This window comes from Trichomycterus rosablanca, chromosome 4 (assembly GCF_030014385.1).
Source record: "Trichomycterus rosablanca isolate fTriRos1 chromosome 4, fTriRos1.hap1, whole genome shotgun sequence".
Taxonomy (NCBI): domain Eukaryota; kingdom Metazoa; phylum Chordata; class Actinopteri; order Siluriformes; family Trichomycteridae; genus Trichomycterus; species Trichomycterus rosablanca.
In genome coordinates, this window is record NC_085991.1 from 53625333 (window position 1) to 53638896 (window position 13564).

Here is a 13564-nt window from a genome sequence, read left to right on the forward strand (position 1 = left end):
GACAGTGAGGTGTTTAAAAACTCCAGTAGCGCTGCTGTGTCTGATCCACTTATATCAGCACAACACACACTAACACACCACCACCATGTCAGTGTCACTGCAGTGCTGAGAATGATCCACCACCTAAATAATAGCTGCTCTGTGGTGGTCCTGTGGGGGTCCTGACCATTGAAGAACAGCATGAAAGGGGGCTAACAAAGCATGCAGAGAAACAGATAGACTACAGTCAGTAATTGTAGATCTACAAAGTGCTTCTATAAAATGGACAGTGAGTGTAGAAACAAGGAGGTGGTTTTAATGTAATGGCTGATCGGTGTATATAGTAATAGTAAGATGTAATAGTACATATGTGAAGTGATCTGTGCATTAAATAGCAGTTTGGGGAGGGCAGGGTTCAAAACAGTTTGATTTGCTGTCTCAGCAGCTATGGGTGTGTGTCTGGGTTTGAGGTGGGGGGGGGTGGAGGTGTAATAAAGGCTACAGCTCTGGGGAAAAAGCTTCTTAAGTTCCTCAGTCTGTTTGTTCGGGTCTTAATTGTCATGAATCTTTTTCCCGATGGGACAAACAGTCTGTTACCTGGGTGGGTTGAGTCTTTGATGATGTTATAAACTGATGATGTTATAAACTGTGTCCAGTTTTGGGAGCTTGGTATCCACAATCCTCTGTGCAGTCCTAACTATACGGTCCAATTCCTCCTGTTCTCGGCTGTACAGCTGGTTTACCACACTGTCACACAGTAACAAAGCAAACTATTTGCTGTTAGGGGTGTGTGTGTGTGTGTGTGTGTGTTTGCCCTGTAATGGACTGGTGACCTGTCTGGGGTGTTTCCTACCTTTTACCCAGTTAATTGTACCCACTGTGACCCAGAATAGGATGGGTGGTAAAATAGACAATGAATAAATGAATATATGAATCATTATGGTGTCTCTGTATCTTCTCTATCAGTCATGGCTTCCTCCAGCAGCTTCCTGTCTGAAGATCAGCTCCAGTGCTCCATCTGTCTGGATGTGTACACTGATCCAGTCTCTACTCCATGTGGACACAACTTCTGCATGAACTGTATCAAAGAGTGCTGGGACACCAGTTCACACTGCCAGTGTCCAGTATGTAAGATGGATTTTCCCAGAAGACCTGAACTACATGTTAACACCTTCATCTCTGGTCTGGCTGCTCAATTCAGGAAGCCAGTTCAGGTCAAATCAAGCAGCACTGCAGGAAAACCTACCAAATCTCTGGTGTACTGTGAGGTCTGCAGTGAGAAGAAACGAGAAGCTCTGAAGTCCTGTCTGATCTGTGTGGCCTCTTACTGCAAGACTCACCTGGAACCTCATGAGAAAGTTTCTTCATTAAAGAAACACAAACTAATAGATCCTGTGGAGAACCTGGAGGATTACATCTGTCAGAAACATGAGAGACCTCTGGAGATGTTCTGTAGAGACGACCAGACGTGTGTGTGTCAGTTCTGCACTAAAACAGACCACAAGAACCACAACACAGTTCCTATAGAGGAGGAGAGTGCAGAGAAGAAGGTGAGAGACCTTATACATTGATTTATTTGAATCTCTGGTAAAGCTTCTGAAAATGTTTGTTTAATTTAGTCTTAAATTAAAAACATTCAAACCAAAATTCTTATTAACAGTGTTTATATTTAATTTGTATTTTTCCCTCCACCTGAGTGTTAAAGACCTTTTAGATGGTTCTTCTATACTTACAGTTTTGCTGGTGTATAAATATGGAATAACACAGAGGTAAACTTTCCAAATATACTAATGAGGTAAATGTTTTTATTTTTTTAGTGTTTGATTTCATAAATCAGACAACGGCTTTAAAATTACACACCTACATATTTATATCCAGTTAAATATATTAAGAAGCAAATGCACCGATCAACCTTAACATTAAAACCACCTCCTTGTTTCTACACTCACTGTCCATGTTATCAGCTCCACTTACCATATAGAAGCACCTTGTTGTTCTACAATTACTGACTGTAGTCCATGTTTCTTTTCATGCTTTGTTGTGCTCATATGAGTGGATAAGACACAGCAGCGCTGCTGAAGTTTTGAAAAATCGTGTCCACTCACTATCCACTCTATTAGACACTCCTACCTAGTTGGTCCACCTTGTAGATGTAAAGTCAGAGACGATCGCTTATCTATTGCTGCTGTTTGAGTCGGTCATCTTCTAGACCTTCATCAGTGGTCACAGGGTGCTGCCCACGGGGCGCTGTTGGCTGGATATTTTTGGTCTGATCCACTCATACCAGCACAACACACATGAACACACCACCACCATGTCAGTGTCACTGCAGTGCTGAGAATCATCCACCACCTAAATAATACCTGCTCTGTCTGGGTCCTGTGGGGATCCTGACCATTGAAGAACAGCATGAAAGGGGGCTAACAAGCATGCAGAGAAACAGATGGACTACAGTTAGTAATTGTGGAACTACAAAGTGCTTCTATATGGTAAGTGGAGCTGATAAAATGGACAGTGAGTGTAGAAACAAGGAGGTGGTTTTAATCTTATGGCGAATCAGTGTATAAATTGTTTTATGCATTTTCTCTTAAATTTACTGCATCCAATTGCCCGATTGAAATATGCTTTCTCTCCACTAAAGCTGATTCCCGCTCTGATTGAGGGGACACATGGCCCCTCCGACACGTGTGCAGTAGCAGACTGCATCTTTTCACCTGCACTAGGCGGGTGCATACAGTGCCTTGCAAAAGTATTCAGCCCCCTTGAACTTTTCAACCTTTTGCCACATTTCAGGCTTCAAACATAACGATATGAAATTGTAATTTTTTGTGAAGAATCAACAACAAGTGGGACACAATCGTGAAGTGGAACGAAATTTATTGGATATTTTAAACTTTTTTTAGAAATAAAAAACTAAAAAGTGGGGCGTGCAATATTATTCAGCCCCTTTACTTTCAGTGCAGCAAACTCACTCCAGAAGTTCAGTGAGGATCTCTGAATGATCCAATGTTGACCTAAATGACTGATGGTGATAAATAGAATCCACCTGTGTGTAATCAAGTCTCCGTATAAATGCACCTGCTCTGTGACAGTCTCAGAGTTCTGTTTAAAGCGCAGAGAGCATCATGAAGACCAAGGAACACACCAGGCAGGTCCGAGATACTGTTGTGGAGAAGTTTAAAGCCGGATTTGGATACAAAAAGATTTCCCAAGCTTTAAACATCTCAAGGAGCACTGTGCAAGCGATCATATTGAAATGGAAGGAGTATCAGACCACTGCAAATCTACCAAGACCCGGCCGTCCCTCTAAACTTTCAGCTCAAACAAGGAGAAGACTGATCAGAGATGCAGCCAAGAGGCCCATGATCACTCTGAATGAACTGCAGAGATCTACAGCTGAGGTGGGAGACTCTGTCCATAGGACACAATCAGTCGTACACTGCACAAATCTGGCCTTTATGGAAGAGTGGCAAGAAGAAAGCCATTTCTCAAAGATATCTATAAAAAGTCACCTGGGAGACACACCAAACATGTGGAAGAAGGTGCTCTGGTCAGATGAAACCAAAATCGAACTTTTTGGCCACAATGCAAAACGTTATGTTTGGTGTAAAAGCAACACAGCTCATCACCCTGAACACACCATCCCCACTGTCAAACATGGTGGTGGCAGCATCATGGTTTGGGCCTGCTTTTCTTCAGCAGGGACAGGGAAGATGGTTAAAATTGATGGGAAGATGGATGGAGCCAAATACAGGACCATTCTGGAAGAAAACCTGTGGCAGTCTGCAAAAGACCTGAGACTGGGACGGTGATTTATCTTCCAACAAGACAATGATCCAAAACATAAAGCAAAATCTACAATGGAATGCTTCACAAATAAACGTATCCAGGTGTTAGAATGGCCAAGTCAAAGTCCAGACCTGAATCCCATCGAGAATCTGTGGAAAGAGCTGAAAACTGCTGTTCACAAACGCTCTCCATCCAACCTCACTGAGCTCGAGCTGTTTTGCAAGGAAGAATGGGCAAAAATGTCTGTCTCTCGATGTGCAAAACTGATAGAGACATACCCCAAGCGACTTGCAGCTGTAATCGCAGCAAAAGGTGGCGCTACAAAGTATTAACGCAAGGGGGCTGAATAATATTGCACGCCCCACTTTTCAGTTTTTTATTTCTAAAAAAAGTTTAAAATATCCAATAAATTTCGTTCCACTTCACGATTGTGTCCCACTTGTTGTTGATTCTTCACAAAAAATTACAATTTCATATCGTTATGTTTGAAGCCTGAAATGTGGCAAAAGGTTGAAAAGTTCAAGGGGGCTGAATACTTTTGCAAGGCACTGTATGTGGATCAGCTTTGTGTATGGAGAGCCACACCCTGATCAACACACTCTTGCATCAGCCATGAGGGAGTCCTTTATCCGGCTCCCATCTGTATGAACAACAGTCAGTTGTTGTTCATGTAGGTGCCCAGCCAGCTGGCAAAGCTGAGTTTTAAACCAATAAGAGTAAAATGTCAGCTCTGGTGTGCTAGTGTGTTTTACCGCTGCGCTACCTCAGCGCCTAATATTTCTTATTCTTGTATATTTTACAGACTCAGCTGGGAGTGACAAAAGCAGAAGTTGAGCAGATGATCCAGGACCGACTGAAGAAGATAAAAGAAATCAAACATTCTACAGAACTTAATAAAGTAAGTAAAGTCTTTCTCTACTCGACTAGTCCTCATTTCCGAACATACATGAGAAGAGCCGCTATTTCTAATAACACTTAAATAAATAAATAAATAAATAAATGACTTGATGTTTCTCCTGGTAGAAAAACACAGAGAAGGAGAAAGCTGACAGCATAGAGATCTTCAGATCTCTGATGAGCTACATTGAGAGAAACCAGGCTGAGCTGCTGAAGGTGATGGAAGAGAAGCAGAGAGCAGTAGAGCATCAGGCTGACGAGTTCATTAAAGATCTGGAGCAGGAAATCACTGAGCTAAAGAGAAGAAACACTGAGCTGGAGCAGATCTCCAACACTGAGGATCATCTCCATCTCCTACAGGTCAGAGTCCCTCTGTTTCATAATAGTAATGCAGCACATGACAGGACAGCACTGGTGATGCTGAGGGATTTCTCCTCTCTCCTGCTGTACTGTAGATTTACCCGTCCCTGTGCAGACCTCCACCTACCAACAACTGGACTGATGTCAGTATTCAGCCTCATCTGAATGTGGAGACTCTGAGGAGAGCTCTGTCTCAGCTTCAGGAATGTGTTGATGAAGAAATGAAGAAGGTTGTCAGTATGGGTAAGTGATCATTATCTGTACGATCTTGTGAGTTTGAGGAATGGAATTGCTTTTGACTTACATTTACCTGGTAATAGTTTAACTGAAGCTGCTGTTATTGTTTTAATGTGCTTTACATTAATAACACAGTTTGCCGTTGTTAGAAAAGCTAGTCTGGTGATCTTTAATTCTCTATTAAAGCTCTTATGAGTGTTGGTCACCACACTGTGTGTTGGTTAATGTTCATGTTCAGCTTCATATTGTGCTTTATAATCATCACGTTAAAATAATCCAGTTTTTAACAGAAATGATTTCTAACAGTAAATAATTTTGTTCTTTATTTTATTCCACCCAGAACTGAAGAGAATTCAACAATATGCAGGTTTGTGAGCTCTCACTCATCACATGATGAAATCTAGATTTCTTCATTAATACTGTCATGCGGGGGCTAAGACAAGACAAAAGGGGGCGCACACACGCAGAGATGTTACCAAACTAATATTCATTAAAAACAAAAAGACAAGACAAAACACAGTGAAAAGGACTAAACAAAGCGAAGTAGGCTAAACAGGCGAACTAGGCTAACAAAACAAACTAGAGGGTACAAGACAAATACAAAATGGTCACCAACCATCAGACAGAGTCACTTCCAAAGTCAGAGAAACAAAGCAAATCAAAATAATCGCAAAATAGAGTCCAGTGTCTGTTCTCCTGCTCACCTCTTATATAGAGGGCAGCTAATGCTAATTAGTCCAAAGAAACTAATCAGAAATGGGGCGTGGCAGGAGACCATGTGTGCTCACGGAGAGGGGACGTGACACACGAGCTCATTGTGACAGAAACCACCCCTAAAGGCACTACTCCTGGTAGAAAAAAAACAACCAAACAAACCAAAAAGAGGTCCTGGGCCCTGCGCGGGAAATTTAAAGTCATTCATAAAGTTCCGAGGCAGGCATGACAAAAGCGCTGGAACGCAGGCCGCCGACAGAAAACCTGGTGAGGCGTCTTTAATCAGCTGTTTGGACCCTGGAGAGTTAACTGGTGAAAACTTGGAATTGCTTGAGTCTGACTGGATGGCTGGAGAGCCTGAAACTACCAACACAGCATCTATGGTCTTTTGAACTGCTAAATTACCCTTAGGACAGTCAGAGAAACTAGAAACTAACCGAACTGGCAGAGGACGGACATACACTCGACCACATGGAACAGGAGCCGGCGGAAAAACAGAAGGACCCCTGGAGCCTTTGGGGTCATTACAATGAACAAAACTAAACTCACAGTCCTGAATGGCTCCTAACAGACATGGGACGGTCACGAGCATTTTGAGAGGGCACTGGCACCCGGACCACATCTGCAGTGGGTTCTGGGGAAAGTTGAGTATCCGCAGCAGGCACTGGATGCCGGGCATGAGCTGCAGTGGGCACTTTGCTGCGTGGAGCGTCTCCAATGGGTACGGGAGGTTTCGCAAACTTCCCTATACCAAACTCATAGGGTTCTTTTCTGTAAATTTTGACTCTCATGAGGACCTCAAACACCTTAACCGAGTTCAGCTCAACTCCCTTCTCAGACCAGAGCTGCCTAGCCCATTCTGGAGCATTGCCCCTCAGCCGAGACATCATAAACACCTTCTGTGTTTCAGTAGGCTGAGGGTCAAGAATGTCCTGCAGGTAGAGCTGGCTCTGAAGGAAGCCCTCGACTCAAGGGTCGCTTCCATCATAAGGAGCTGGCCTACAGAGCGGAAAAGTCTGAGGACACCTCATAGAGTCAAAGTCAGGGAACCCTGGAACAAAAAACATCTCGCTGCGTCCTAAGAGGGACTCTATTATGTCACGCGGGGGCTAAGACAAGACAAAAGGGGGCGGACACACACGCAGAGATGTAACCAAACTAATATTTATTAAAAACAAAAAAAGACAAAACACAGTGAAAAGGACTAAACAAGGCGATCTAGGCTAAACAGGCTAACAAAGCGATCTAGGCAACAAGGCGATCTAGGCTAACAAGGCGATCTAGGCTAACAAGGCGAACTAGGCTAAACAGGCAATCTAGGCTAACAAGGCGAACTAGGCTAACAATGTTTAGGCTAACAAGGCGATCTAGGCTAACAAAGCAAAATAGGCTAACAAGGCGAACTAGGCTAACAAGTTGATCTAGGCTAACAAGACAAACTAGGCTAACAAAGCAGAATAGGCTAACAAGGCGATCTAGGCTAACAAGGCGAACTAGGCTAACAAGGCGAACTAGGCTAACAAGGCGATCTAGGCTAACAAGGCGATCTAGGCTCTTCTTCTTTTCCTTGGTTTTTGTCCCGTTCGGTTGCGGTGTCGGCTCTTTGGCGGATCATAACAAGACGATCTAGGCTAACAAAGCGAAATAGGCTAACAAGGCGCTCTAGGCTAACAAGGCGATCTAGGCTAACAAGGCGATCTAGGCTAACAAGGCGAACTACGCTAACAATGTGAACTTGGCTAACAAGGCGATCTAGGCTAACAAGGTGTACTAGGCTAACAAAGCGAAATAGGCTTACAAAGCGAAATAGGCTAACAAAGCGAAATAGGCTAACAAAGCGAACTAGGCTGACAAGGCGATCTAGGCTAACATGGCGGTCTAGGCTAACAAAGCAAACTAGGCTAACAAGGCAAACTAGGCTAACAAGGCAAACTAGGCTAACAAGGCAAACTAAGCTAACAAGGCGATCTAGGCTAACAAAGCGATCTAGGCTAACAATGCAAACTAGGCTAACAAGGCAAACCAGGCTAACAACGCGATCTAGGCTAACAATGCGAACTAGGCTAACAAGGCGATCTAGGCTAACAAGGCGAACTAGGCTAACCAGGCGATCTAGGCTAACAAAGCAAACTAGGCTAACAAGGCGATCTAGGCTAACAAGGCGAACTAGGCTAACAAAGCAAACTAGGCTAACAAGGCGATCTAGGCTAACAAGGCGAACTAGGCTAACAAAGTGATCTAGGCTAACAAGGCGAACTAGGCTAACCAGGTGATCTAGGCTAACAAAGCAAACTAGGCTAACAAGGTGATCTAGGCTAACAAGGTGATCTAGGCTAACAAAGTGATCTAGGCTAACAAGGCGAACTAGGCTAACTAGGCGAACTAGGCTAACAAAGCAAACTAGGCTAAGAAAGCAAACTAGGCTAACAAAGCAAACTAGGCTAACAAGGTGTACTAGGCTAACAAAGCGAAATAGGCTTACAAAGCGAAATAGGCTAACAAAGCGAAATAGGCTAACAAAGCGAACTAGGCTGACAAGGCGATCTAGGCTAACATGGCGGTCTAGGCTAACAAAGCAAACTAGGCTAACAAGGCAAACTAGGCTAACAAGGCAAACTAGGCTAACAAGGCAAACTAGGCTAACAAGGCAAACTAGGCTAACAAGGCGATCTAGGCTAACAAGGCGAACTAGGCTAACAAAGCAAACTAGGCTAACAAGGCGATCTAGGCTAACAAGGCGAACTAGGCTAACAAGGCGAACTAGGCTAACAAGGCGATCTAGGCTAACAAGGCGAACTAGGCTAACAAGGCGATCTAGGCTAACAAGGCGATCTAGGCTAACAAGGCGATCTAGGCTAACAAGGCGATCTAGGCTAACAAGTTGATCTAGGCTAACAAGGTGATCTAGGCTAACAAGGCGAACTAGGCTAACAAGGCGAACTAGGCTAACAAGGTGATCTAGGCTAACAAGGCGAACTAGGCTAACAAGTTGATCTAGGCTAACAAGGCGATCTAGGCTAACAAGGCGATCTAGGCTAACAAGGCGATCTAGGCTAACAAGGCGATCTAGGCTAACAAGGCGATCTAGGCTAACAAGGTGATCTAGGCTAACAAGGCGATCTAGGCTAACAAGTTGATCTAGGCTAACAAGGTGATCTAGGCTAACAAGGTGATCTAGGCTAACAAGGCGATCTAGGCTAACAAGGTGATCTAGGCTAACAAGGTGATCTAGGCTAACAAGGTGATCTAGGCTAACAAGGCGAACTAGGCTAACAAGGCGATCTAGGCTAACAAGTTGATCTAGGCTAACAAGGTGAACTAGGCTAACATGGCGATCTAGGCTAACAAGGTGATCTAGGCTAACAAAGCGAACTAGGCTAACAAGGTGATCTAGGCTAACAAGGCGAACTAGGCTAACAAGGCGATCTAGGCTAACAAGGCGATCTAGGCTAACAAGGCGATCTAGGCTAACAAGGTGATCTAGGCTAACAAGGCGATCTAGGCTAACAAGTTGATCTAGGCTAACAAGGTGATCTAGGCTAACAAGGTGATCTAGGCTAACAAGGCGATCTAGGCTAACAAGGCGATCTAGGCTAACAAGGTGATCTAGGCTAACAAGGCGATCTAGGCTAACAAGTTGATCTAGGCTAACAAGGTGATCTAGGCTAACAAGGTGATCTAGGCTAACAAGGCGATCTAGGCTAACAAGGCGATCTAGGCTAACAAGGTGATCTAGGCTAACAAGGCGATCTAGGCTAACAAGTTGATCTAGGCTAACAAGGTGATCTAGGCTAACAAGGTGATCTAGGCTAACAAGGCGATCTAGGCTAACAAGGCGATCTAGGCTAACAAGGTGATCTAGGCTAACAAGGCGATCTAGGCTAACAAGTTGATCTAGGCTAACAAGGTGATCTAGGCTAACAAGGTGATCTAGGCTAACAAGGCGATCTAGGCTAACAAGTTGATCTAGGCTAACAAGGTGATCTAGATGTTACAAGACAAAAACAAAATGGTCACCAACCATCAGACAGAGTCACGTCCAAAGTCAGAGAAACAAAGCAAATCAAAATGGAGTCCAGCACCCGCTCTCCATCTCACCTCTTATATAGAGAGCAGCAGCTGGAGCTAATTAGAACTGATCAGAATTGGGGCGTGGCAGGAGACCGTGTGTGTTCACTTATGGAGAGGGGGGGGAGGAGAGGGGGGTGTGGCAGGAGACCGTGTGTGTTCACTTATGGAGAGGGGGGCGTGGCAGGAGACCGTGTGTGATCACTTATGGAGAGGGAGGCGTGGCAGGAGACCGTGTGTGATCACTTATGGAGAGGGGGGGGAGGAGAGGGGGGTGTGGCAGGAGACCGTGTGTGTTCACTTATGGAGAGGGGGGGGAGGAGAGGGGGGTGTGGCAGGAGACCGTGTGTGTTCACTTATGGAGAGGGGGGCGTGGCAGGAGACCGTGTGTGTTCACTTATGGAGAGGGGGGCGTGGCAGGAGACCGTGTGTGATCACTTATGGAGAGGGGGGGGAGGAGAGGGGGGTGTGGCAGGAGACCGTGTGTGTTCACTTATGGAGAGGGGGGGGAGGAGAGGGGGGTGTGGCAGGAGACCGTGTGTGTTCACTTATGGAGAGGGGGGCGTGGCAGGAGACCGTGTGTGATCACTTATGGAGAGGGGGGGGAGGAGAGGGGGGTGTGGCAGGAGACCGTGTGTGTTCACTTATGGAGAGGGGGGCGTGGCAGGAGACCGTGTGTGATCACTTATGGAGAGGGGGGGGAGGAGAGGGGGGCGTGGCAGGAGACCGTGTGTGTTCACTTATGGAGAGGGGGGGGAGGAGAGGGGGGTGTGGCAGGAGACCGTGTGTGTTCACTTATGGAGAGGGGGGCGTGGCAGGAGACCGTGTGTGATCACTTATGGAGAGGGGGGGGAGGAGAGGGGGGTGTGGCAGGAGACCGTGTGTGTTCACTTATGGAGAGGGGGGGGAGGAGAGGGGGGTGTGGCAGGAGACCGTGTGTGTTCACTTATGGAGAGGGGGGCGTGGCAGGAGACCGTGTGTGATCACTTATGGAGAGGGAGGCGTGGCAGGAGACCGTGTGTGTTCACTTATGGAGAGGGGGGGGAGGAGAGGGGGGTGTGGCAGGAGACCGTGTGTGTTCACTTATGGAGAGGGGGGGGAGGAGAGGGGGGTGTGGCAGGAGACCGTGTGTGTTCACTTATGGAGAGGGGGGCGTGGCAGGAGACCGTGTGTGATCACTTATGGAGAGGGGGGGGAGGAGAGGGGGGTGTGGCAGGAGACCGTGTGTGTTCACTTATGGAGAGGGGGGGGAGGAGAGGGGGGTGTGGCAGGAGACCGTGTGTGTTCACTTATGGAGAGGGGGGCGTGGCAGGAGACCGTGTGTGATCACTTATGGAGAGGGAGGCGTGGCAGGAGACCGTGTGTGATCACTTATGGAGAGGGGGGGGAGGAGAGGGGGGTGTGGCAGGAGACCGTGTGTTCACTTATGGAGAGGGGGGCGTGGCAGGAGACCGTGTGTGATCACTTATGGAGAGGGAGGCGTGGCAGGAGACCGTGTGTGATCACTTATGGAGAGGGGGGCGTGGCAGGAGACCGTGTGTGATCACTTATGGAGAGGGAGGCGTGGCAGGAGACCGTGTGTGATCACTTATGGAGAGGGGGGTGTGGCAGGAGACCGTGTGTGTTCACTTATGGAGAGGGGGGGGAGGAGAGGGGGGCGTGGCAGGAGACCGTGTGTGTTCACTTATGGAGAGGGGGGGGGAGGAGAGGGGGGCGTGGCACACAGGAGCTCATTGTGACAGATACACACTGTGTAACGATAAAATGGGTGTAAATTGTGTCTCTTTCTCTCAGTGGACGTGATTCTGGATCCTGATACATCTCATCCTAAACTCATCCTGTCTGATGATGGAAAACAAGTTACACATGGAGACCAACGACAGAATCTTCCTGATAATCCAGAGAGATTTGATTACTGTGTCTGTGTGCTGGGAAAGGAGGGATTCTCCTCAGGGAGATTTTACTATGAGGTTCAGGTTAAAGGGAAGACTAAGTGGGATTCAGGAGTGACCAGAGAGTCCAGTAACAGGAAGGGGGAGATTACAGTAAGTCCTGAAAATGGATATTGGTCTGTGTTTCTGAGAAATAAAACTGAATATGAGGCTCTGGATTCTCCTCGTGTCCTCCTCTCACTGAAACAGGCTCCTCAGAAGGTGGGGGTGTTTGTGGATTATGAGGAAGGTTTGGTCTCCTTCTATGATGTTGAGAATGAGTCTCATATCTACTCTTTCACTGGTCAGTCTTTCACTGAGAAACTCTGTCCATACTTCTGTCCCTGTTCCAATGATGGAGGTAAAAATTCAGCACCACTGATCATCTGCCCTGTTAGTCAAGTTCAAACCTAATTAGTGAATGCAATGCAATGTGCAACACCACTGTCTGATTTATGTTCCTCTACTTGTTTCTTCTTCTTTCTCTTCTTTGTATTTTATTTCTATAAAAACGAATTATTTGCAAAAGTTAGTGCACCCTCTCATGTTAGCGTGATACAGTCAAGCCGGAAAGTCTGCACACCCCTCACACCTTCACCTGCACTCTTGTTTCTGGACATGACCCTCAGGTTCCTGCTCACCTCCCTGGCCAAGGCCGTCTTCCCCGATCGCTCAGTTCGGCTGGGCGGCCAGGTCTAGGAAGATTTTTGGTGGTTCCAAACTTCTTCCATTTATGAATGATGGAGGCCACTGTGCTCTTTGGGACGTGTAAAGCTGCAGCAATGTCTCTGTACCCTTCTCCAGATCTGTGCCTTGATACAATCCTGTTTCTGAGGTCTGCAGGTAATTCCTTTGACCCCATGGCTTGGAGTTTGCTCTGATATGCACCGTCAACTGTGGAACCTTTTATAGGCAGGTGTTGGCAATCCCCAATCATGTCAAATCAATTGAATTGACCACCAGTGGACTCCAGTTAAACTGTAGAAACATCTCAAGCAGGATCAGTGAAAACAAAATGCACCTCAGCTCACTTTTGGGTGTCGTATCACAGGGTGTGCACACTTATGTACATATGATATTTTACATTTTGATTTTTAATAAATGAGCACAAATGTTTAATAGCTGCTTTCACTTTGTCATTGTGGGTGATTTTGTGTAGAATTGTATGACAAAAAAAATAGAATCAATCTGTATAGAATGAGTCTGTAACATAATAAAACGTGGAGAAGGTGAAAGGGGTGTGCAGACTTTCTGACTTGACTGTGTAAGTACACTCACAACACCTATTAAGATCAGGGGACATTATAGCAAACACCTACAATACCATAGCAACACTCTAGAAACACACTGGTAACAACAATAAAATACCATTATGTTTAACATTAAAATACCATTAAAATACCGGCCAGTGATAGCTCAGTGGTGAAGGTACTGGATTAGTAAACAGAAGGTTGCCGGTTCAAGCCCCGCCACCACCAAGTTGCCACTGTTGGGTCCCTGAGCAAGGCCCTTAACCCTCAATTGCTCATTGTGTAAGTCGCTTTGGATAAAGGCGTCTGCTAAATGCTGAAAATGTAAATGTACCATCA

General features: G+C 46.0%; 1 protein-coding gene across 6 annotated transcripts; it reads left to right on the forward strand.

The window, feature by feature from the left end:
- Positions 1-926: 926 nt before the first annotated feature.
- LOC134312522 (zinc-binding protein A33-like) lies at positions 927-13100 on the forward strand. Of its 6 annotated transcripts, none has more exons than XM_062994526.1 (6): positions 927-1529; positions 4571-4666; positions 4792-5025; positions 5121-5268; positions 5603-5629; positions 11839-13100. In XM_062994526.1, the coding sequence occupies exons 1-6, from the start codon at positions 948-950 to the stop codon at positions 12387-12389; spliced, it is 1638 nt and encodes a 545-aa protein (XP_062850596.1). In that variant the 5' UTR covers positions 927-947; the 3' UTR covers positions 12390-13100. The 6 variants fall into 6 exon arrangements, with proteins under 6 accessions (XP_062850596.1, XP_062850594.1, XP_062850591.1 ...); XM_062994524.1 differs by having other exon boundaries at positions 948-1529; positions 4571-4675; positions 4927-5025; positions 5121-5262; XM_062994521.1 differs by having other exon boundaries at positions 948-1529; positions 5121-5262.
- The last annotated feature ends 464 nt before the right edge of the window (positions 13101-13564 follow it).